This window comes from Lutjanus erythropterus, chromosome 9 (genome assembly GCF_056507025.1).
Source record: "Lutjanus erythropterus isolate fLutEry1 chromosome 9, fLutEry1.hap2, whole genome shotgun sequence".
NCBI classification, from domain to species: Eukaryota; Metazoa; Chordata; class Actinopteri; order Lutjaniformes; family Lutjanidae; genus Lutjanus; species Lutjanus erythropterus.
The window spans coordinates 17,922,247-17,947,639 of record NC_139325.1 but is presented as its reverse complement, the minus strand read 5'-3'; the positions used below and the strand labels follow the sequence as shown (position 1 = coordinate 17,947,639).

The following is a 25,393-nucleotide window of genomic DNA, read 5'->3' as shown; positions in this document are numbered from 1 at the left end:
AAATAGAATATTTGTGGAGGAGCAAAATTTTCAATATTTGATTTTGAAGTGATCCAAAAGTATTTAGAATAGGTTACATTTCTTTTGTAATCCAGTGGATTACATTAAAGTAAGGTATGTTAACTAAGGTGACACCAGGAAGTAGTAATAAAATTAAAAATTCTTTATTACCAGGAATTAGACTCAAAAACAACTTTTCATTTCATGTCATAATTTGTTTGACAAGGTTGAACTGTTAAGGGGTTAATGTCATGCAGGAGGAGTGGATGGGTGGAGACTGAATCAGAGGAGGAGGAGCATCATTGCATCATTTACAGAGAAATGAAAGTTAACATTGAAATCAGAACAGTTCAACTTGTTGACATTCAAAGAGAGACTGCGGTGCTGAACAAACGCATCAAAGAAGGTGAAGTTCAACTGTATGCAAATGATAATGTTATGATCTTGTAGGACATTCATATCTAGATTTCACATTTCAAGAAGTTGACACTTTTTGTTCATAAGTATAGATTCCGGGTTGCTGTTAATTATGTTTATGTTGTGAATTATATAATTTATTTATGAGGATTTTATGAAACTTCTGTTTGCAGTGTCACTGAAGTCACTTTATGATCATTTTGCCACCAGAAAGTATCTAATATGAACTCTGATGTATCAGTGTTGTTGCAGATATGGCCACAGCCAGCCCTCTCCTATCTGAGGATCAGTTCCTGTGCTCCATCTGTCTAGAGATTTTCACTGAGCCTGTTTCTATTCCATGTGGGCACAATTTTTGCAAGGCCTGTATCTCCAAGCACTGGGAAGGCAAAGAGCGGTGTGTGTGTCCACTGTGCAAAGAGGAGTTCGATAAAGGGCTTAAACTTTGTGTCAACACCGGATTCAAGGAGGTTGTGGAGACTTTTAAAGAACATCATGCAATAGGGAACAATGATTCCCTAGTCAAACCAGGACAGGTGCCATGTGACTGCTGCCTGGACAACAAGCTCAAAGCTTTTAAAACTTGCTTGGTGTGTTTGACCTCTTACTGCCAGGCACACCTAGAGCCTCACCGGAGAGTTGCTGCCTTAAAGAGACACAAACTGACTGATCCTGTGCACGACCTGGAGGACAAAACGTGCAAGGAACACAACAGGATTTTAGAGCTTTTCTGCAGGAATGATCTGACACCTGTTTGTGTCCTGTGTACAGAACATAGCAGTCATGATACAGTCCCTTTAGAGGAAGCATATGTTGACAAGGGCGTTCAGATGAGGAGGAAGGAGGTGGAGGTACAGGAAATTAAACCCAACCGCAGCAACCGGATGAAGAAGACAAAAGTGTCAGCGCAGACTGAGAGAAAAGGCAAAGATGAAGCAATAGCAGACAGCGTGGAGTCAAATCAAATGCATCTTCCTTACATTTGGTTTCCCAATGAAGGCCCACACCAACTCAACTCATATTTCTATCTTCCACAAAATGTGGGCATTTCTAAAGGCAAATTCTACTATGTGGTTGAGGTCAAAGGATGGACTAGCTTGTATCTAGGAATAGTGAGAGAGTCGATGATTCAGAAGAGGAGATTCACATTTAACACCAGGAGTGGAGCCTGGATCATGGGGTTGATGAATAATAACATCTGCACGGCCCTACATAACGAGCCTATCCACTTCTGCTTGCAAAGGAAACCTGAGAGAGTCATTGTGTTTGTAGACTATGAAAAAGGATTGGTGTCCTTCTATGATGCAGACACTAAGGTCCTCATCTACACTTTCACTGGCTGCAGATTCAAGCAGAGAATTTTCCTTTTCTACTGTTTTAAACGGGATGTCACCTGGGCAGAGAAGATATGGTCACAACTTCCATATGTCATATTATGCTTTGTTTTAATGCTCATTTCACTGAATGCCGGCACAGCTGAAAGCGATGCTAAAATCTGAATCGTGCAAAATATGATCACGATAAACCCACTTCCCCAGTATTCTGGAAAACAGAGCCATGCATGCACCGTCCTTTAGATTGTGCTCAGTATAACTGGAAATGATTGTGTTTTTGATATGAGAGATGAAGTTACATGTATTTTTTCATCCATACTTTTTCATGAAAGGACTGAAAGGAGAGGTAGTAGGAGTAAATGACTTAGTTAATCATGTGCAACCATGTTAAAGGTTCATGTACAGAAATTAGTGAACCATAAGAAATGTTGTAGAAGTTGGAATTATGACTTTGTATGCTTGTTTTGGTATTTTTAGCATTTGATGAATGAAATGAAATCATATGAAGTTTTTTTTTTAATTTTTATGAAAAACAATGGCAGTGTTGTCAGTATGTTTACTCTACTTACAGTGTTGAATGTATGTGATTTCACATTCATGTTACCTTATATTGTTGTAGTGAAGATGTGAGCTTTACTCAAATTCACCACTAGAGGGAGCAATGTACTCACCCCTCAACAATCAGCTTTCCACACTCCCCATTCAGTTAAGACAGACAAGTCATGTAAGTTTAGACAGAGGAAATACTGTAATTGTCACTTAACCATCACATTTTAGGTCTCTTCTGTCTACATGCTTAACATATCACATACATAGATCCCGCAGCAGGATTATACTGCATATATCAGAGATGCAGACCGGAGTCAGACTCGAGTCACAAATTTGATGACGAGACTTGACTTGAACTTTAACACCAATGACTTGTGATGTCAGTTGGACTTCAGCCTTTTAACTTGAAAGTATTTGATACCTTCCTCCAAGCCCAAAGATAAAAAAAACTATGTTATTTAAAAAGTGTATTATGAATCAATTTTTTCCCTCTTTTTCCTGAATCAACAAACATTTCACCATTAATTCTCAGTAAGTAGATACTTAATTACCCAGATCTACTTTCTTTGAATCAGTCCCACTGCATCCAATCAAATTGCAGGAGAGAACCAGAAAAAACTGTCATATTACTGAGTCCAGTTGGAAAAGATGATGACAAAGACGATTTTATTTGCATAGAAAGTCTATAAGGTGGTTAGTATTTAGTATTTGAAGTTGCACAAAGAAGAATAAATCAAAACTGTTGTTAAAATGGCCTGACATTTGGTGAAGGGTCAGTATATCCTGTTTAGGGCTTTAAGCTCAAGGTTTTGGATGTGAGACTTACCCGTAACTCGTCAGTCTTTATTTGGGACTTGAGTGCAAACACTTGAGACTTAGGCCAGAGATATACCTCATTTTAACTATGCATGTAGTGTATGCATCCATAAGAATCCATTTGCATCATGGCTGCCTGGTGTATCCTGTATCACTTTGGAGTGATGGTTTTACACATCCTCAGAATTCTATGCGTATGCAAATGCAAGTGCAGTCATGTAATTATACAACAAGTATCCAGCCTTATTTGTGACTTGCAAAACCATGACACGATCCCAGTTCTAGAATACATATACACATATCTGATTACAAACCGTCTAGAGGAGCTTTATCTCAGATAAACTGCCAAGAATCTCATTATGAAGACTCATGTCCTCCTCAGAATTAACTGTAATAACTTTAGTGAACCCCTAACGCTTCTTCATTTTTTGTTTCTTACTGAGTACCTGCAAAGCTAAATATTTCTCCTCAGCCTCAGGTTAACTTTGTGTCGCTAATTAGCAAATGTTACCATGCTAACATGCTAAACTAAGACGAACGGGCTCAATATCATTAGAATCGTTATCATTGTCGTTAGGACCATGTTAGCATGATAAAATTTACATTTAGCTCAAAGCACCAGTGTTCTTAAGTAAAAGTGCATGGCTATAGACTCTTAGTCTTATATTGTATCAAAGAACTCTGAGTGTATTTTGTGTATGTCTTGTGTAAATCTAGCATACAAAGCTGCCAAACTTGGGCACATATTATGTAAGATTAATTATCATGTAGCTGTGCAGTCTTTACGAGTTCTTGTATTCAAAATTTTGAAATAATACATATTATCAGCCAAAATTGTCGAAGTGTTTGCATACCAGCATCTTTAAAGCAGCATCTTTCAAGTTATTCTTGTGGCATATATTTTTGTGTGTACAGAGATTAGATGACAGTGGTGAATACTGGTGCAGTGTTTATCATTATTCCCCGTGTCTTTTCAAAAACTGCTACTATGGGTGGCCAAACTTAGAAATGTTTTAAAATGTAAAAAAAAAATAAAAAATATCTCCATACTGCTTGTGTGATCCAAGTGTCTGTAACCCACGACATTAAAATTTGACCCAAAAAGACACCATGTTTTTAGCCTAAATATCAGCTGTAACCTCTCAGACCTGATCCGTTTGTGCACGCCTGATGCGGGTACACAGGCTCTCACCCAAGCGGCGCAGCTGCAGCAAAAAAATGATGTTCCTCTTCTATGTCGAAGTCCTCAGACATTTTCTTCTTTGTTGAAACTTTGTGAAGTCAACTGTACATGTAACAAGTCACTATTTCTGAGCAGATCTCTCTCTATTGTCTGAGTTGCTTACAGGTAGCATGTAAACACAGGTCTCGTATATCTGGTGTCGTGCCACTCGGGCGAGAACTTGTGTACGCCCTTCCATTATGTGCATTCTCTGTATAGTTGATCCTTATTTCCTAATTCAGGTTTATTATATACATGTTTAGCTCTAATTTAATTTTTTAATACATAGTTAAACTGGTTAAAGTTTGTTATTTCATCACCTTTTCATTTGGGACAATAAAGTAAAATATAATGCCTCACTTACTTGTCAAAAATGTTAACCACTTTTGAGGGATTATTGAAAAAATGTGCGTGTGTGTACATACATACACACAACACACATAACTACCTTGTGCAAAAGTTTTAGACAGGTGTGAAGAAATGCTTTAAAGTAAGAATGCTTTCAAAAATATAAAATGTAATTAGTTTTATTAATTTACAAAATGCAAAGTGAGCCAACAGAAGAAAAATCAAAATCAAATCAATATAAGGTGTGACCGTCCTTTTCCTTCAAAACAGCATCAGTTCTTCAGTTTTGTATGCTCTATAATCTTTACATACCGAATAAAGAATTTAACACTAGAGTAAGCTAAAAATCTTAGATCCACAAACATAACCAACATGTAACATCATCACACACTTCTGCTCAGCAGACACTGCAACCAGATGTGTTGACCACAGTGTCAGTCCCCCACTGACCCAAACTACTGAAGGGCAACAGTTTCCACTAAGGAGCTATTTTAGGAAAAAAGTAGAAATCCTACAGGGAATAACGTGGTTCTCCACTGTGAACTTCCTGGTAGGATCATGGAGAAAGGTCACAGGTCATCACCCACTGTCAGAGGGGCCTGGATGGTTTGGTAACGTCTGGGTCCCAGGTGAAAACATGACCATCTGTTAAAAGGGAACACAGAGGGAGAGGTCTATGCAAAATGCAGATGTGTGAAAACTTTCAAGATGTACTTTTTTTTTCTAGGGAAAAGGATTATGGTATATAAACTATGTAGGAAATCAGTGTTTGAGTTGTATGTGGTTGTTTATATATATATATTTAGTCTTGTAATCTTATATATAATTTTGCTTTTATATTAAGTGTTAAAGGAAAAATTTGTAAGAAGTGGCCATAAACAGAATAGTAAATAGGTTGAATCCCTATGTAATAAATTATATTTGATCATTGAACAGGAGCACAAGACAAGCTCAGTTATATTTTGACAGTGACAAGTGACAAAGTCCTACACTGTAAGTAAATCAGCTGTTTATAACTGTCAATTGTCTGTCAATGTAGAGCTAAGCCCATGATCCCAAAAACACTGTACCGAAAATACACATTCTGGTGTTGGAGTTCAGAGACTGCCTGCCAGATTTTTATGCTTTTATTTGATAGGACAGCTGATATAACAGGAAAGGCAGAGAGAGAGAGAGAGTAGTGGACTGACACACAGCGAAGAGCAATAGGTGGTCATGGCAACTGCAGAGGACTCATAGCCTCAGTACATGGGGTGAATGCTCTGCCAACTGGGCTACCAGGCCATCCAGCTGCAGGAAGATATTACTCAGTTGAACTGTTATAAACCACATCTCCTTCTAAAACATGGTTAAGGATTTCTTACAACTCATAAATAGACAGTTACTCATCTGCTGAACATTCAGTATCAACCTTATCTCTAACAAAGGTGAAACGGACAGGAAACGAAATTTCAAAGAACAACATGCTGGCTGTACCATTGTCAAAGACTCAACATGTTTCCTGAATTGCTGACGACATATCGTGGTAATTTTGATTTAGAGCAGTAAATGTATTAGATCTCTCCTTTAAGTCTCCAGTACTGATGAATGTGGAGCAACCATATTGTTAGTATTAGGTAACACTTGACATACAGTACATTTTGCTGACCTACATCTATATAACAGCTCTATGAACACAGCCCTTATAACATAAGAGTGTGATGTAGGGCAGTTTATTTCATATTTAGTCGTGAAGACTAGCTCGCCATTTATTCATTAGTCTTTCCCTTTAAGTCCAGTTATTTGCACTTAAACTGTAACATGATGTATACATTAACTGTCTCACCACCAGCATCAAGAAAAGAATGATTTTAGTACTGGGTATAAAAAAGACATTAAAACTTTGATACAAAAAATACAAATTTATTTTCAAATGTTGAATTTTGCAGTATTATTCAGATAGATACAGGAACAAGCAGTGTGCAAAACAGTACCACATACCAATATATACAATATACGCTTACATTGTTACCGAATAATGCTGTGTATTTGATACACACTCAGTCAAACAAGCTATACAGCCAGTATTTACAAAACTTTTGTCATTATAAAAATAGCTGTTGTGTATGTGCACTACATTTAACAAAGAAAAAGTACCCCTTCTACAGCTACAAAACCCATACATTTGCTTTTAGTGATGGAAACATAGAGATTAAGCATTTTACAACAGGACTTCAAGAGGATGTTAGAAATGACACTAGGTCACCACAGTGAACTCTCTTTCATGGGCTGAGCCTCTGGTTCAAACCAGGTCAGAGTACACAGTCTAATTATTTGAAAAATGTGTCCCATAGTTGAAAACTTTCTGTGGCAGTAAATGTAACAGTCCACCCTAAAATCCCTCTTGCAGCTTTTTGTATTTTATCGACGGGAGAATAATGGGATTTGAATATTCTTCTTACAGTTTTCTATTAAATAGGGGAGTTTAGGACGCACATCGTTTAGGTTGAACAAAGCACCCCGTGGTTTCATGCTCCTTGTATAAAATACTCTAAATCATGCTTGATTGGGCAACATAAGAGTCGGTTGATGGTTGGAGAGCTTCAACCCACCATAATACTCTGCACTACCCTGTCATTGTACACCTTCATACTATCTGACCTCTTGAACAGAGGCTGGTTCTCTTCCATAACAACAGTCCAACCCAAATCTCTCATGAATGGTTGGTAGTAAACTCTACCTAATCTCCACAAGTGGAGAGAATAAAATTTTAAGTGCTTTAATTCTACTTTACAGTAGTGAAAATGACACTTATTTGTCCACAGGATGTTTACACAATTAAATCCCTCACCAGGAGAGAAACAGACAGAGCTATTTCATTCTCAATAATCTCAACCTCAAAAGAGGATTCTCATTTTTGAATACAAGTATGAGTCTGACCATAATAAGCAGACTTAATCATATTTTCACTGTGACTATGTAATTTACAGGTCCATAGATTATACAGTTGTATGACTATTGTGCTATGTGTATATATTATATTGTGGACAGTCTAATTTTAATCTAAAACTCAGAGCTACTGCAGCTCTAAATTCCTGGATTTACAAACAGTCTTCAAGTACAATATTGATTGACTGTTCATTATAACCTCAAAGTGACTTTATAACCTACTATAACCTCATGCCGCTGTATCCCAGCTCTGACGGCTGCCACACAGCATTGTCTCGGGGGCAGTTGCTGTGGCAGGCACAGGTCAAGATCACCATGACCGGCCTCTTGGTGGTTTTACCGTTGGCACACTGGAACTCCACCAGGGCGGTCTTGGTTCTGTGGGGTGTGCAGCAGCGGCCGTCGTTGCAGGTGCCGCAGTAGCGAGGCTTGTAAGCTTTGACACTGGTGCAGTTCTTGTAGGAGAGGTGGACGGCTGTGTCGCTCCTCACCATCCTCTGGCACTTACTGCCTCCCTGCAGGGGAGACAACGAGACATTCACTGAATGTGGACTATATCTGGTAACCAGTATCTCTCTGGAAAATATGTCAGAAGCTTTTTGTGAGAACTTTGAAAAAACTGCGCTGACCCTGACCCAGTTTGTGCCCTCTTTGGTTTAACATCAAAGGAATACAATGAGCTTTTGCCAAATAAAGCCTATGTAGTCAAACACTTATGAGATGTTTGATCTTTTTAGAATGGAAGCAAGATTCTCCGTCCGTCTCTCATTGGGTCAAAGATGTTAAGTATTTCTTGCTTGAAAACCTTGAAAAAAATCAAATGCATAACTTTTCTTAATTTATTCATTTTATTTAAATAATTCATTCATAAAATTATTTCACTATCTTAGCTATATTTTTCCTCCCTTCACATAAATGTATTCTGTAAAGTATTATCCTAAGGGCACGACATTGATATTTTTAAGTAATTCTATGTGATTTTTATAAAGAAAATCCAGCTGGTTCTGAAAAAACACAGTATATTATGTATTCACAAACTATTGGCCTCTACAGCTGATATAGACACTCATACATAAATAAAAACTATCCATAATGTACCTTTGGTGCGAGCTGTGTCAGCTGCGTCTGGCTCTGCTGGTTGTCACAGGGCCTAATCATACACAGTCGGCTCTGCTTCACCATCTCACACCGACGGTTCTTATTGGTGACCCTGGTGGACAGCCCCATGCCGCAGGTTTGAGAGCAGGCACCCCACTCTGTGGTCTGCTCAATGCAGTTCAGGCTGGGGTCCCACCCGTCAAAACTCACTGTTTCCTCCTGCCGATAGGCTGAAAGGTCACACAGATGGACAGAGAGTTAGATCATCTTCATCCAGTAAAAATTCCACACAATTTAAAAAGCAGAAAACTTGAAAGTGACCCATCAAGCAATCCAAGAGTGCATGATGATGGTGAAAATTAACACATTTGTATATAAAATTGTAGTTTGTGGCTCTAGCTGTGAACTCCCTTATAGAAAAGTATTACTATGATACAATGATTTACTCCTGAAAGTGGCCACTTTTGCATATTTCTCTTTCAACATAATTATATGAATTTAGTATGAATAAAGGAAACGTTATATATGTTGTTTATAAGTAAAGAGCATGGCAAATTATGTTTTCTGTATGTCCAATATAATCTTGCATGTGTTTTTTTTTTACATATAAATATATACTATTTTATGTTTTTGTTTTCTGTTTTTTTTTGCATTTGCATATCTCATATATATGACATCGTACAGTTCTTTTAATTTGTTTATACAATACTTGAAAGATTTCAGTTTCATTAAGGATCTTGTATCTGGTATGACTGTCATATATATTACTTATACATTTCAGATAAAACAAACATTTAGTTAAATTTATCCATATTTTTAAACTATTTTAACTTTCATTTTTTTCCCTTTCTCTTGTTAGGCAAACCCTTTCTATTGCAAATAAAGGTTTAAAGGCATATTCTGAAAAAAAAAAAAAAACACATAGGCAACATGATCCATGATTGGATTTAATTGACAGCAGAGTGATGTCTCACATTCCAGACTGAAGTGATGACACTGTCTCTTTCTTTTGTGTTTCAGCCTCCTTTCTCAACCCTCACTCTATCTACCTCTTGCATTCCTTACTTGGTCCCTGCTCCCTTTCCCTGATCAGGTCAGAGAAATGTACATGACCTTTCAACTTCCTGTCTCACACTGCAGTGACACTAACGTCAGAAAGGAATGTATGTATGGCCCATCTCATCCCATCTAACCAGTCTACTCACCTGCCATGGCGAAGCCGCCCAGTGCGCTGGCCTCAGCCTGGGGCTCACACACCCACTTCTCGCAGCACTCTCCAGGCACCTGGACCCTGCGTGGCATGGGGCAGTCTGGCCCGGGCAGCATCACGTCCACGTTGCAGCGTGGCACACAGCCGATCTGCCCGTCACGGCAAATGCACTGGTACTTACAGCTGGGGAAGAAGGTCTGACCGTTCTGATAGACAGAACCGTCCAAAACACACACATCTCCTTCATGAGCTGGAAAAAAGACATAAAACAGGGGAAGGTGGCAGTATTATATATTTTAAATTATATTGGTTTTATTACAAAGCAATGACAAATCAGGACATCCTGCGTGCAATGTTTGGGAATGTGATTGTCCACTCACCGACACAGATGCCAGTCCTCTTGTGGACGTTGGTCGAGTATTCACACTGCAGCCCTTTACGTGTGTCACAGGGGTTCATTTCAGAGCACGTTTGCCCTTTCTGACGGGCACACACCAGGCAGCAGGCACAGTCATCCAGGATCAGGGGCACCCTGGGAGGACACACGGGAGGCTCCTCAGGGCACTGGCATCTCCGGGGACATACCTGGGACCAGGCTAGTGTCAACACCTAGGTGGGACAGAAAATAAACCAGTGTTTTACATGTTCTTGGAATTTAAATCTAATTTCTACAGGATATAAAAGCTGGTAAACATTTTTTAGGAAAGCAAAAAGGTGGCATTACCAGAATAGCAAACAATATCTTTAGTAAACTTGATACTTGTTTAGTGAAACTTAAGTTCAGTCTGGGTGAAAGTATTTAAAACAAGTTCTTCAATTAATGAATTTAAGCAAATTAAGATAGAATTTAATGTTATGTAATGTAATTACACTTGGTTTCCTCTGCAAAATTACAAAAGTAACACTCTTGGCTGAAAAATAATGTAATTACGTCATGTTAAATTACAAGACGAGTCTGTTGTAGTGCCTACCTGTGCTGTAATGAAGAAGACAAAAAGAGCTCTCTCTGACAGATTGGCCATCTTTCTCTTATGAAGAGCAGAATCAAAAAATCTCTGCAGTCTAAAAAGTGTTCAGTTGTCTTTACTGGAGCTGATTTGCGTCCTTTGGTTCAGGGCTGAGTCTTCCCTCCTCTCTGGCTTTGGTGCAGCAGAAGGTTGTGATCTCTTTGTCGTTCTGGCTCAGCACTCGGGAGAGGAGGTCCTTATATAGCAGAGCTGTCCCGCTGGCACCATGACGACAAACAGGAAGGAATGTTGGATGGATCGCTCAGAGTGTTGGAGGAAGACGGGACTCACATTTTATTGTGAGAGCCTGTCAAAAAGGGCGCCATAAACATACACAGAGAGGTTTCAGCTTTTGTACTTAAATATTTTGCAAAAAATAGTCAACCAGTTGTGTTTTTAATATATGAATTATGTCCAGTTTTGTAAATTATTTGTACATTTGTTAATCAGTTCATCATCAGCTCATTTGCTTACACACACTTCCAATTTTTCTATTTAAATACCCTTATTTGGGGATTCCCTGTGCAGTCCAGGGTGTTTATGTTATTTTGTGGGGTCTGGGGGTTCCCTCACTTTGGTCCCAGTGGGTGGCGACCCTTTGACCTCTCTGGCCGAACCCCACCTGGGAGGTCACAGTGGAAAACCCTCTTATCCCCTGTGGGATTGTGACTGCTTCCTAAAATAGCAACACAGTGGAAACTTCGGTTCATTAGTAGCTTGCAACAGTGGGAGGCTGACACTGTGGTTGACACATCTGGTCAGAGGTGTGTTATGTTCTTCTGAACAGAGGTATGTGGACGTATTTGGGGGTGAAGCTGACAGGGTTCCTGAATTGGGGTCAGAAACTAAATGTGCATGTTTTTAAGTTTGTAAAGAGTACACGGAAGGTGTATCCACATTTTCATGTTAGCAGGACATCAACCTATGATATTATATTACATTACATTATATAAGAAGGTATTATAGTGCAGTCACAGTGTTATATTTTATTTCATATTCCATTTTACTAGATTTATTTATCAAATTTTCCCACATTCCCACATTTTCAATTTTGTGCTGTTTTTGTCCTATGTTCTCTTTTTCTCATTTACTTATAATAAATAATAATTTTTTTTATACTGTAAGAGCATCTTTGAAGGGTGTCTGAGAACAAAAAAAAATTTATTGTCAGTGAGGGCTTCAGTTTGATTGTTGTGCTTATGACAAATAAAGAACTTGGAAGTGAAACCAATTATAGAAAAGAAAGAAAAGACAAAACACAAGAGAAATGACTAGAAGGCTGGAATTGCATGATGTGTCCTTCAGTAATATTAAAATTCATGTTGTGTTTATGTGAAGGTATTTTTTGGTAAAGGTCATTTAAATAGCATTGCTTGATCTCCAATAAATAAATAAAAAAAACAAACAAACAAATAAATAAGTAAATGAATGAATGAATGAATCAAGTGGGTTTATCCACTGAATTCACTTCTCTTCTTATCTTATTTACTAGTGGATTTCACTTTTCATCTTATTATACAGTAATCATGGCATTCTATTCCTTTTTATATGTTTATTATATTTTTTTATGTCAAGCACTTGGTGCATGCAATTTTTGTTGCAAAGCTAGATTTCTTATATGAAGGGTGCTATGCAGATAAAGTGAATGCATATTATTACTGAATAAATGAATAAATAAAGCAGACAATATGAGTCAGTGGTGTGTGAAATAACGTAATTTTCTTTAGAATGAAGTTCTGAGTCCTGAGTCTGAGCCCATTAAAACAATGTGGTTTGTTCAAGTGTCTCTTTATCGTCCTCTAGTGGTCATGTTTGAAAATATGCTGTGGCAATGCACAAATACTCCACTAATTCTCATAATTTTACACAAACAAGAAGCTAACATCAGAATAATTGTATTCTCTCAGAAATACGCTACAAACCCATACAAATGTTTACATAGTTGCTTTAACTGTGAGTAGTTTTAATTGCAATTCTATTATTTGCTGCTACACAGAGTATATCAGCTATTCATACTATGATTCTTACTCAACTATTCATGGTCCTTGACAGTGCACCAATCTTATTTATTACAGTATTTGTTTTCTGTTGCTATAGCAATATCTTGTTCTCAGCAAAGTCAAATATCTAAAATATGTGACCTAGAAAATGAACGACTACCCCATCAAGCCAGATGTTTTGGATAACATTTATATGCAGGTTCCAACTTATATTCCTCCCAACTTTCTTCCTTCATCAGAAAGATTAGTGTCATGCTAGAGCTGCAATGATTAGTTGATTAATCGATTAGTGTGTATGTATGTATGCATATATATGTGTGTAAGGGCTGTCCCTGACTAAGATTGTCTTTAGTCAGATCAGATTTGTCCAACTTGTGATTTAATGCCTTTCTTCATCATCTGTGATTTTCACAGTCAGAGAAATTAAAAATGTGTCCTCTTATAGTTCAGTTATAAGTCTCTCCTGAGGTTGCAGCTGCTATCCAGCATCACCTGTCCTGTGCGCTGCTTTACACCATTGAGGCATAATTAAGGATTTATTGCAACCAAATCAGAATAGGTGATTCTTGGGACAGTTGAAAGATGAAGTAAGACGTTTTTGGTAAGTTTTATTCAGTTTCTCTAAAGTTTGAATGAAGATGATGATGAAGATGAACAAGGAGTTTGGCAAAAGCTAATAAACAGCTGTTTCTGGTTTAAAAAAACAAAACAAACGTATCTTACTCTTTAAAAATAAGGTCTCTCACTGATGTGATCCTTTCCATAATGTTGTTAGACACTGACAATTACAATCTGAGCCTGTCAGGGGACAAAATAAGCACAAAGATCAAGCAAACAAGCGTCACCTGCTCTGTGTGCGCCGCGGCTGTGCCTGCATGGATGAGGTGTCTGACAGACCGTCACGCTGCTCTGCGTCTCTATCACTCCTCTTCTATCATAGTTGTAGTTTGCGGTGATTTTGAGGCTCAGTTGATTCCCTTTAATTCATTATGGACATGTTCTCCCTGTGTTCTCTCATTTTTGTAAGCCTCTGTCAGTTTATTCTGTAACTGTTATATATGTTGACAAAGGAAAAAAAAAACAAGTGCTTGACTGGAAGGATAATTTTGGGATCTGTGAAATTGTTATGAGCATTTTTCACTTTTTTGTTTTGAACAATTTTTTAAATATTAATCAATAATGACAATAATTGTTAGATGCAGTCCTAGTTAAGAACTACTTTCTAAATGACTTGTGATTCTAGCAAGCTGTGGATAGCTCTGCCAAAATCTTGATACAGTGCTGTTCAAACAGTTTTCCACTTTAAGTTGAAGAATGTCAAACGTAAGAGGATGGGTGTGTTTGCAGACTCTGTGGATCTCTGCTCAGTTGCTGCTTCTACATTAGATTTTCGCAAGGAAATTCTGTCTCTCTTCTTCTGACTATGCATCACGTGTGGACTGGGGTTTTGTAGCTGATATGGATGAAAGTGATATGGAAAAAGTTGAGACTGGCCCAAATACCGATCCTGTGAATCAGCTCTGACCATTCCTACTGAAATGTTGGTATCAAAACTGGAACCAAGCAGTCTTGCATTTGTAGAAAGGCTTGCAGTGATTGTACCTTAACTCCCCTTTCCTCCTCCTTCTTGTCTACATTGTATAGATCCCCTCGTGGCTTTGACCTTTCTCATAATTAGATCAATTAAGTCAATTTCCCACGCTTCACTGCATCTCTGTCAGGTGAGCCGACTCCTTGCTCAAGTCAACTGCCTATCATTATATAAAAACATGCCTGTTGTATTGGCTAAAGGAACCCTTAAAAGTTTTTTTTCACACATATATTTAATTCATTTTATTGTAATCCCTTAAAACATTGCTTTTCCTCTTGTCTCCTCTACTTCCACTTCTGCTCTTGTCTTCTACTTTACAGTGCTGTTAGTATCTCTTACAGTAACGCTTCAGTATCTGAGGCTCCTTCTCTTTGTAAGGCCCCGTCACTCACTGGCATCAACATGTATGATCTAATGTTGCTCTTTTAATTTCTTCCCATTTCTTTTCCAGTATATTTCTCACAGAGAGCCCAAGCCAGACATGATGAAATAATGGGCCTATACATCCTGGAAAACTTTCAGGCATATTTACTATGTGATGGCTTGGCAAAGTGCGATATGTCCCAGGAATTAGGTGGGAAGTCTGCATACGCACATTCATGGTATCTGTGAAATATTTTCCACTCCACACTTGAGGAGAATGGAACATATGGCAGGAGACATACAGGGAGACAGAAGAGAGGAAATCAGGCTTCAAGCAGAGAAAGATGGAGTAGGCAGTAGACTAGACAAGGTCATTTAGTGAATGTTTCTTTGCTAGCCTGTGCTGTGTTTTTTTTTTTTTTTTTTTTGACTATCTGAATGTTTTTCTGTCTGTTTCCTTTGTCAGGAGGGGGTCTGAGGTAGGGTCAGTGGCTTGTGAGATTTTACACCATGTTATCATCACACTCGTTTGTTTACCCCATAAATGCACCTCATCTTCCAGTGGTAGGAAATGTTTCAGTAACACTTTATATTGAGGTGTGATCACACAGTAAAAGCCTCTAACTACCGGTCTTTGCGTCGGCCTCCTGGCTGTTGCTGCTTGACTCTGCTGTAGGGCATCAAGCTTTTGGCCAAGAGGTCAGGCCACACAGTCTGTCGCCACTGAGAGCTCACCATTATTTGCTCAGAGTTTACATGGACAGTCCAGCAACATGAATGTTTTTGAAAATCATACAGCAAACCTATGTGGTCAACAGTGTGTGTGGTTCAGTAGGTGGACTTCATAATCTTCTTTGTCCCTTTATTACTTCTTGTCCTGCAAAGTGAAAACCTAAAAATGTCACATTATTATTGTGTTAACATGCATTATGAGATATTAGAAAGGTGTCTTTGCATTTTTAGTTTATGGCCAGTATTCTGCTTTCAGGATTTGTAGTTTGGGACTTTAATTATTACTATTTAAAATTAGTTTTGGACCCTTTACTGATGAGTGCAAAGCAGCATTAATATTCATTTAATTTGGTAGATCAGGAAGAGACAAACCAAAGAAAACAAAGAAAACTATTTAAATAAAAAAGAAATCATATGACTGATAGCGAAGATATCCATTTATCATTAAATGAAGCACTATCTGAGATCTTAGGGTTGCAGTTGATCACCAATTAAACTTTGGATGACCATCCCATTTTATTAGAAAGTAAACAGAAACATGTCAAGGTGCAAACAAATTTCAAACATTTGCTTTTTCCAGCTTCTTAAATGTAAGAATTTGCTGCTTTTCTTTGTCTTTGATGACAGTAAATTTGACCGAGAAGAAATTTTGAGATGTCACTTTGGGCTCTTGGAAATTGTGATGAGCGTTTTTGACATTTTATAGACAAAATGGTTAATTGTGAAAATAATCAACAGATAAATCTATAATGCAAATAGCTACACTTCTAAAGTCAAGGAAGTGATGTAGACCTACATGTGTTTGTGTGGGTCTAATGGGAAAATTTATATCACATCATGATACAGGCCACATTATTAGTATCAGTATTCCAGAAGGTTTCTGTGAGTTATTTAGTTCATTATTGTTTTATTAAAATGTATTTTGCTATTTTTCTTAATTGTCTTCCTCAATAGAGGCCATTTTAATGTGTTATTCTGACTCTTTGGTTAAATAACTGTGACATAACCGTCTGTACAAACCAACGCTATTCAACACCTGAAAAGCATCTGAGATAAGTCATATTTAGAACAAACAGTTATGAACTATAGCGAAAATTTAGCAAAATGACTGCTCTTTGTAGCCATTATGTCTGAGCACTACATACACATATCAGAAAAGCTGCGTATGTCCTGCCTAATTTTCTTCTGTTTCATAAAAATGATTAAGCTAAACATATAGAGTTCAGTTTGGGTAAACTGTCTCTGTGGTATGTGTTTTTATGCATACCACAGGCTATTTAATTTATTGTTTCCTTGATGTGTTTTTAAGTCCTCCATCATCTTCCGTGCTGCAGAATCGTGTGTTAAGTAAATCATAGAATTCAAACACCAGGGATTAGATAGCATGTTTGATTAGTACTCTTCCAAAGGAAACCCAGACAAATATCTTGAATAATTCCATGTGGCTAAAACAGCATTTCTTTTAGTCCAAATATATATATATATTTTTTTCAGATCATTAAACATTGGCTTCCAGTCTTAAAGCATGTTACTCCACAGCGCACCATAACTGGCTTATAGTACATATGACATTTACTGAAAGGAATTTTAATCACTGTAGATCTGTTCCTGTTGTTGGACACAAAATGGAAATGTCAGCTTCATGGGCTATACAACCAGGGAGTTAAAGCATTACAGATGTTACTACATGAACAGTTTGTATTTGACAGGGAGTTCATCTCAGGCTCTGGCTGGGTTCAGACAGAGCTGAAAGGTCCTGAAAAAAGTGACAAGTGTCACTATAGGATTTTTGGTTCAGGACCGTAATACTGTAGGAACAGGAAAGAGGCTTGTGTGGTCTACGCCATTGTCAAAATCTCTCTGCTATTCACTTTCTAACCAGTCTATTATGCCCTCTAACCCTCTCATCAATTACTTCCTCCACAGATTCACACACGACACATCACACATTGAATGCTCTTCATAATTTCAATTTGCTTAGCCAAGTGGCAGTCTGGCAGTGGGTTTAACAGCTTGGGAGGCCACTGCAAATCTCTCACTCAGGGTTTATTTGCTGTACGCCACTATACATGAGCTGAGACACAGGAACAGACGCAGATGTGTCTTCTGGTGGGTGGCGGTGGATGCATGCAATATGGAGCTTCCACTAATAAAACATGTACTATGGAAAAACCCCAAGACGCATTTCAAAAAGATGCTTTTATGTTGTGTCATAGGAGACCGAGAGACCTGATGGCATCCTGTGTAGAGGAGACAGTGAGTGAGAAATATTAGAGAATAATAAGGATAAGGTTTTCATTTAACACTGTGGTTTGTGGTGCTGATGTACATAATTTTACAATGTAAATGGGTTTAGGGTTAAGGATCATTCACGGCTGGATTGCATTACCTCCACTGAGATGGTATTTGATTTTGCTCCTCGTTGTATGTCTGAGTTTGTTGTTTGTTAGTTAGCAGAAAAACAATAATCTTAGAAACAAGTTTGTTTGTGCAGATTTGCATCTGCAAACATACAAGTTCAGAATGGTGTCATATGTCATATACTGTATTCATTAGACATTAGTCATTAGTCAATACTTTAGTATGACTGATAGTATGTGCAGTTTGATGATTCATATCCACATGCAGACAAATGTACAGGTTTAAAGGCTTAAACATCCTCTACTGTTTAAAGTAACACAATTACAGGATTGTGTAGCCTTAGTAAAAGTCTATCCTATCTGTGTGCATTATTAGTATTAATACTAAGACTAAAATAATAGTAATCTGCTTCAAAACCACCAGTTTGGTCTCAGTGTGTATGAAATGACAAAATTATACACAAAGCTCTACTTTCAATTATACAGTTAAAGAGATTGTCAGATGTTTCCACAGACAACATAGCACAAAGTTAAATATAGTATTTAATGAAGTATTCTTCACATACCTATTGTGACCATTGGCTAACAAACACTACGATCTCCAATTTATTTGCCGCTCAAGTTCCTCATAGCTTCTCTGACAGGACACCCTGTTGAGCGTCCACAGTTTGTCACAGTTTGCAGCTGTGGACGGGCTGCATGTGGTCCACATATTTGTTTTAACTTCTCCTTGGTTAAAGAACTGAACACATGGCTGCCACTTGGGGGAGATCTCATTTGAAAACAAACAAAAATATTCAAATTTATGGCCAGAGTTTTACAAGTATTATTTTTAGCTGTGCACAGAGAGCACCAAAAACAGAACAAACCCAGGGAGGTCTGACAGCAAATATGAAACACAAATATTTCATCCTGGAAGGAGGATCAGATCAAAGCTTGAGCTCGAAGATTAACGATTATCAGTGAATTTAGCTTGGCCTGTTAATTGATTCATACAAGGCATTTATGGAATGACTTTCCAAAGGTCATATTAGGCAGTTTAAAGGTTCGTTGCTCATTGATTTTTAAAATTAAACTTAATATTTATTTATTTATTTATCTGATTTAACTGGTATAGGCTAACAAATTTTAATTTAAAATTGAACCCCACCTTAGTTTGAAGCAGTGGATGTAAATCAGCATTTTCAAACCACCTGAGCTGTCCAATTTGTACAGAAAGTGACGCAAGTTAAGCGAGTCACACTTAATAAAACACCATGACCACAAATTTTGCGATATTTATCCAACACCTTTTTAAATACAGGTCCCTTTTACACGGTTTACACGTTGTAGCCTAAGTGTGGAAGTGCTGTGTGACGTACATGCTCTTTATGATTGTTAGTGTTAAAACTGATTTGTTAGCAGCCTCGGTCCTCATTGTTTCTTTAGTTACTGGTCCTTTCTTGGAGCAAAGTGAAATCTGTCTTTAAGCACAGTTTGGCCCCTCATTTATCAAAAAATTACGTTGAAGTTCAAAAGTAATATTTTTACTTTTTTATTTACTGCTACAAAATGTTTGAAACAAAAAATGTAAGTCTCCTAATTTATCAGACTGTTATCCACATCCAGCAGCTGCCTCAAACCTGATCTATTATAAAGCAGTGAAAGAGAAGTGAATTCAGGCCAGTTTTAAAAATGATATAAAGTCCTTTTGAAATTTTAGTAGCGTAGAGAAGCAGTTGATGGAAAAAGGCTGGTTATAGATCAACTTCCCATTTTTCTGTCACTTTCTCTATCTGTCTATAAACTGTATTCTATTTTTACTTGATTTAGGATTAAAGATAATTGAAGTTGCAGGCATAAATTTCATTGAGTTCTGCTGTCAAAGCATACATTTTCCCCACGGCTGACCTTCTGTCGTAAAGGTTGTTGACGTGCTCGGCTGAAACCATGGCACCCAGTGACCTGGCAGATGCATACATTGTGAATTATGTTTACAATTCAGGTTATAGCTGCCGTGAACTGCATTTAGCCCTGGCATTTTGGGAATGGGAATGTTAGGTTTCCCTTGGAGAGGGACAGAAACGCAAACTTAAAGAAGAGCAGTGGGAGACTTTAAGGGTTACAATTTACAGCACCTTTCTTATTTGTTGTTTACTTAGTGAGAATGCTCTGGAGCCAGAGAAGAAAAGAGGAGTAAGAATGAAAACACATGAAAAAGTTACTTGGGGTCAGTCAATCTGTCTTTGTGAGGAGTCTGGTGCCATGGCCTTATAAATTTAACTACACTTGACTTTAACTAAGCACAGACACACACATGCCAGCTTCATGCATCAAGTCAGGCTATTCTTTAATAATGGCTCTAAGATGTTTACCTAAGTAATAAATGACATGTAGTACCACACATGTATTCTGTTTCAGGATGAGTTGATACAAAAAAAGTTTGAGAAATGTGGAACATTTTGTGGCTGCCTATCAGGCGCTCTTCACACTGAAAGTATTATGAAGCACAAAATACAACAACAGAGACCCCGAAACTTTGAGCATCTGAAGTCGTACATCAAGCAAGAATGGCAAAGAATTTCACTTTCAAAGCTTCTTTCAAATAGTGCCCTCAGCTCCCTGACACTTGCTGTGAGTTTTGTTAAAAGAAAAGGTGATTTGTCAAAGTGGTAAACATGTCCCTGTCCCAACTTTTGTGTTTGTGTTGTAGGGATCAAGTTCAGAATGAGTGCATTTTCAAAAACTATTCGGTTAATCATTAAATATATTGTCTTTGTATTGTATTCAGTTGATGATACTCAGACAAAACGTTTTTGTGAACCGTTGCATTCTGTATTTATTTGTTTTATACAATGTTCCACTGTTTTTGGAATTTGAATTGTATTCTGTGTAATGGGAACAGTTCCTCCCATCTAAAATTAAACAGACAAACTGATTAATGCTTTCTTTCTGCCACTCTGCCAATATATATTTAAAATAAGTGTAGTCAATACATGAAATGATCAATGTGTAAAAATAAGGTGAAGTAGTATACTCTAGTGATGAAAGTGTACCTGCCCACTCTTATGCAGCACGAGCACAAGTTAATGCTCTATTTAATTTTTGTTTTTTGAGTACCTCAGCTGACTCTTTTCTTTATTTAGCTTGATGATTCTTTAAGAAAGAAAACATCATTAGAGAATGAGGGTCCAGCTAACATAAGTGCTTTGTACTTACTGTATATAACTATATTATTCATTTTATTCAAAAATTTAATTCAAGGACTACAACACTTCAGACTGACCACTAGAGAGCAGCATTAAACAATATGAACCTGAAGTCATGATCAGTATGGAGGGCAGGGGCTCTCTCTGTCTCTCTCTCTCTCTTACACACACACAAACACACACACATACACACACACACAATTAGTTTAACAGCTGCACCCTTAATATTAAAAGGGCCTCCAGCAAACACACAAATATTAGATCAACAGGTGCTGCCTTAATGTTATTCCAGCAGTGTTTTGTCTGTTCAGGTCAGGTGTTGATTATTGATATATTCAGTGTTCCTCCTACAGTTCACAATTTGTCTGTGATATAGAGTTCAGTGTAATACTGTCACCATGTTCAGGGGTAAAAACACACACAAGCAGTTCATGCAAGACGTGCCTTTCTCTTTACTGCACTGAAATTTCAAGGTCTTGAGTAAAAGGCAGCTCAAACTCACATTCACCAGCAACATAGGCAGCACAAATTTCTATTTATTTGCTTTGATCTTTTTTCTTTAATTATTTATTGTTCGTTTATTAACAATAACCCAGAGGCAGTCGACAGGGGTTTGTTTCTGGTTCCAAGAATAGTTGCAGAATGATTGCAAACCCAGTGCTAAAAACTTACTATGACTGGGCTGCTTTTATTTTACAAGCTTAGATTTACAGTAAGGACTACACAATTAAACATTGCTATGCTCGCTATTTAGCACCAGAAATTCTAGTCGGTTAAACTATTAATCAATATATTATTCATGCACCATGCCAGTTAACTGTTGCCTCTAAGATGTTAAGCAGCCGTCTGCCACTAGCCCCTATTGCAGTACACTGTAAGCGCTTATGCCCTGATGGCCCATGCAACCCTGGATGTTTTTATCAGCAAAGTCAGACAGAAGGCAGCTTGCAAAACCTGCACAGTTTTAATCTAGAATATATATATATATATATGTATGTATACACGTTACCGCATTCAGCACAGTTGAGAACGTTCTGAGAACCTTCAAGCAGAGCAGGCTGCTGCTACTAGCACAGCTAACGTTAGACTGTGTGGCAGGCTGGAAGCTAATGTTAGCAGGTTGTTTATCCATAGACACTGTGATCCTTTTTGGTCTGAAAAGCTAAAGCATTTGGTGAGTTGTCATGTTTGGTAGGTTAATGTGTAATGTTCATGTTGCACAGTGCAAAGTGGTACACATTTCAACTCCATTTAAAATATGATTTCATGACTGTCTGTGATGAATGGCTTCAAATGACTTAATACACACTATTTTTTTTCTGACACTGTTTGACATTAACAATTAATAAATTGTGCTCAATTTCGACTGCTTTCTGAGTGTTTTCTTAATGTTAGACCAGTCAACTAGTCTAAATTAGATTTTGTGTTTGATCGACAGGGAAATTAGTCCAGGAACATCCCTAAATGACAAGTTAAACAAAAGACCCAAAACAAAATGTCCACAGCATGCCCTTTTGTTTGGCCATAGTTTCTCCTTTATCATGTTTTGGAAAAGTTGCATCATTTTCGTGGCTTCACCTCCAGCAGATCATGTGCTGGACCTGTAAAGCCCCAAGTGAAGCACTTGCTAACGTGACAGCAATGGAACACCACTAAATAAGTCATTACTTAAGAATTTAGTCCGAACTGCTTATTACCTCTTTTGGAGTTCAGAACAATGTTGGTCCATGGCTGTCTGACTGCAGACCACAGCTAAGTAAGGACCACATCACTACTGAAAAGACAGATACAATTTTTTAGACTGGAAGTGACTTTAATGGAAAAAACACAGATGGGTAAAATATTTTTTGTACATGCAACTGTCATTTTTATAAATGTATTGTTTATTGTCAGAGGCTGCTTCCTGGACATTATAATTGTAGTTGGCTGATGTTTTAGAACAGAGTTTATTTTGTTCAACAACAGACTCAAGGGCTTCCTGTCTATGGTTTAATATATCTTTTGGTAGACTGACAATCAAGAAATAATGGATATGAAAAAATGAATGCAACGTAGTACAGATTCAATCTATTATTCATCTAAAATGGAGTTTAATTTAACAGGAAATTTTTGTCCAAAGAGAATATAACCAGAAAATCAATTCCTCATCTTGCTGTCGTTTTTTCACTAGAAATAAGTTTAATTTTGCAATTGAGGGAAAATATTCACTCTGTATTCAATAATACTTCCAGAGAATGACAGAGTTCATTTTATTGAATTTCTCTGGAACTGTTAAACACCCAGTGTAAATGAGGCTTGTGTTGGAGTGGGGAGTGAAGCTTTCAGCCTTAATGGGATTTTTTTTTTTTTTTTTTTTTTTTTTTTAGCAGCCGTGTAGCAGCTGCTCTGTACACACACATACACAATGATAAACCTTTCACTGTACAGCACAGGATATGCATGCAAACACTCACACAGGTTTCCCTTTTTACTTGTATATAAACACCATTTTAAGTGTATGTTTAATGTTTGCAGTTGTGCATCTTTGTTTAATGATCACACATAGACAGGGATAATAGACAATATCAAACCACACTCTACAGCTTTGTGGGGAAGGGCAATCAGGTGGTCTGAAGCCAAATAAAGCTTTTAGGTCTGCACCATTAACTTGCTTTTAGTGGCCAGAGGGGTTTCCGCGTACTTAATTCTGTTTGTTTTCATTCTCTGGCTTCCACTTAACAAACAAAGACCTGCCCTGTCAGCTTGTTGCATATCACAGGAAAAGAGACACAGTGACCTGGATTACAGTTAATCTGATGAAATTTAGACCTAATCTTACCTCCACATCTTAAAATCTATATTAGTTTACACTTTACAGAATATCTTATGTGACTGGGAGCATTGTTTGTCTCTGAGATGTTTATGCATGGTAATTTTCAGTCAGCAAAATCTTATTATACTGTATGTCTCCCACATCCTCATGAAACTGTACAACCACGCTTCCCTATGTATATTGACAATGGGAAATGTTTATCAGTAAGCAAAATCACATTACATTAGGCCATACTTTATGTCTCCCATTTAAAGAATATTCTCAGTTGCTGCTGGTCTTAAACTGATATGCATACTGTGTTGGAAGAGAATATTTATTTGTATGAAGAATGTGAAATCCAGAGAACAATCCTACTGTATTCATTCATTGCATTTGACTAAACATCACATACAGTACGATTAAAAATGAGTGAATGACAATTTTTTTGAAAAAGCATTTAACAGCTGTCAGTGACTCATCAATGAAGGATAAGCAGCTTGTTAGTTTTGAATCTTTCATTTACATAATTATTACAAATTTCTGCAGCTACTGTACAGTAATTAGGACTGCAGGGTATGATAAAATCATATTGTGAATATTTTGACTGATATTGTGATAGATGTGTAGGTCAAAGCATCTCTGCAGCACAACAGAACTAATCAAAACAATTGCTGCTTCTGCAATTTGGATATTGCCCTTGGTCATATTGTCCTTTCTATTATATTCAAATTAATTGTGTAATTGTAATAGATGATGCAGCAGTAACGCAACAGCTTGTCAGCACTCGTGCACTTGCCTGCACTATGTAAATAGTGGCCTAGTTCATAATCACGGTTTATTAATACGATGAAATTGTTTTAAATTATACAATTATGATTTGTTATAAGACTAATCCTAAATTATGTTTTTTGTATACTTTTACATCATCAGATCAAAATGTTACTTCACTCAGTAAGTGGAAACACAAAATTAACTTTGGCTAAGCTAATTAATGCAAGGAAAAATTGTGACAAAGTTTAATAGTTTGATTTTTATTTTATTTAGCAGAGCTGTTTCATTAAATTACAGTGCAAATAAAAAGAAAAGAAAAATCAACACTCTCGTCATTTCATCGTAGTTTTATTTCATCAATAGTGCATTATATTAAAATCACAACAGCAAACTTTACTGTAGCATCCTTTGGCAGAGAAACATGCAAATGGCCAAACATCAGTAATGGACTCCAGCACCAAACAAACTTTTCTGTTACAATGAAAAACATTATGTGTTTTCAAAACTGAAACTAATGTGTTCACTGACTAACAAATTGATTAATATACCACAAATCAGCACAAACAACCATTATAGCCAAAAACATTCACATCTCATACTCGTCTTTTGGCCTACAACGTGCAAGGAAACACTGTACAGTCATTTAATTTTCATCAAATTATGCCTCT

The 25,393-nt window shown here is 37.3% G+C and overlaps 2 protein-coding genes across 2 annotated transcripts; one reads left to right on the top strand and one right to left on the bottom strand.

Moving 5' to 3' along the window:
* The first annotated feature begins 292 nt into the window (after window positions 1-292).
* LOC146321241 (zinc-binding protein A33-like) lies at window positions 293-2,174 on the top strand. Its single transcript, XM_084725646.1, has 2 exons — window positions 293-406; window positions 670-2,174. Exons 1-2 carry the CDS (start codon window positions 322-324, stop codon window positions 1,914-1,916), a joined length of 1,332 nt encoding a protein of 443 aa, XP_084581772.1. The 5' UTR covers window positions 293-321; the 3' UTR covers window positions 1,917-2,174.
* Window positions 2,175-6,567: 4,393 nt separating this feature from the next.
* On the bottom strand, window positions 6,568-11,089 carry LOC146321240 (CCN family member 3-like). Its single transcript, XM_084726302.1, has 5 exons — window positions 10,894-11,089; window positions 10,303-10,531; window positions 9,918-10,172; window positions 8,713-8,942; window positions 6,568-8,129 (listed from the first exon to the last, which is right to left on the bottom strand). Exons 1-5 carry the CDS (start codon window positions 10,942-10,944, stop codon window positions 7,836-7,838), a joined length of 1,059 nt encoding a protein of 352 aa, XP_084582428.1. The 5' UTR covers window positions 10,945-11,089; the 3' UTR covers window positions 6,568-7,835.
* Between the last annotated feature and the right edge of the window lie 14,304 nt (window positions 11,090-25,393).

Bases quoted from the DNA above. Each gene is read 5' to 3' on its own strand.
- LOC146321241 (XM_084725646.1), top strand. From the start codon at position 322: ATGAAAGTTAACATTGAAATCAGAACAGTTCAACTTGTTGACATTCAA. The intron at 407-669 runs GTGAAGTTCAAC...GTGTTGTTGCAG, and splicing joins GAACAAACGCATCAAAGAAG to ATATGGCCACAGCCAGCCCT.
- LOC146321240 (XM_084726302.1), bottom strand. From the start codon at position 10,944: ATGGCCAATCTGTCAGAGAGAGCTCTTTTTGTCTTCTTCATTACAGCA. The intron at 8,943-9,917 runs GTGAGTAGACTG...GTGACCTTTCAG, and splicing joins GGGCGGCTTCGCCATGGCAG to CCTATCGGCAGGAGGAAACA. The intron at 8,130-8,712 runs GTACATTATGGA...TCTCCCCTGCAG, and splicing joins TGACACAGCTCGCACCAAAG to GGAGGCAGTAAGTGCCAGAG.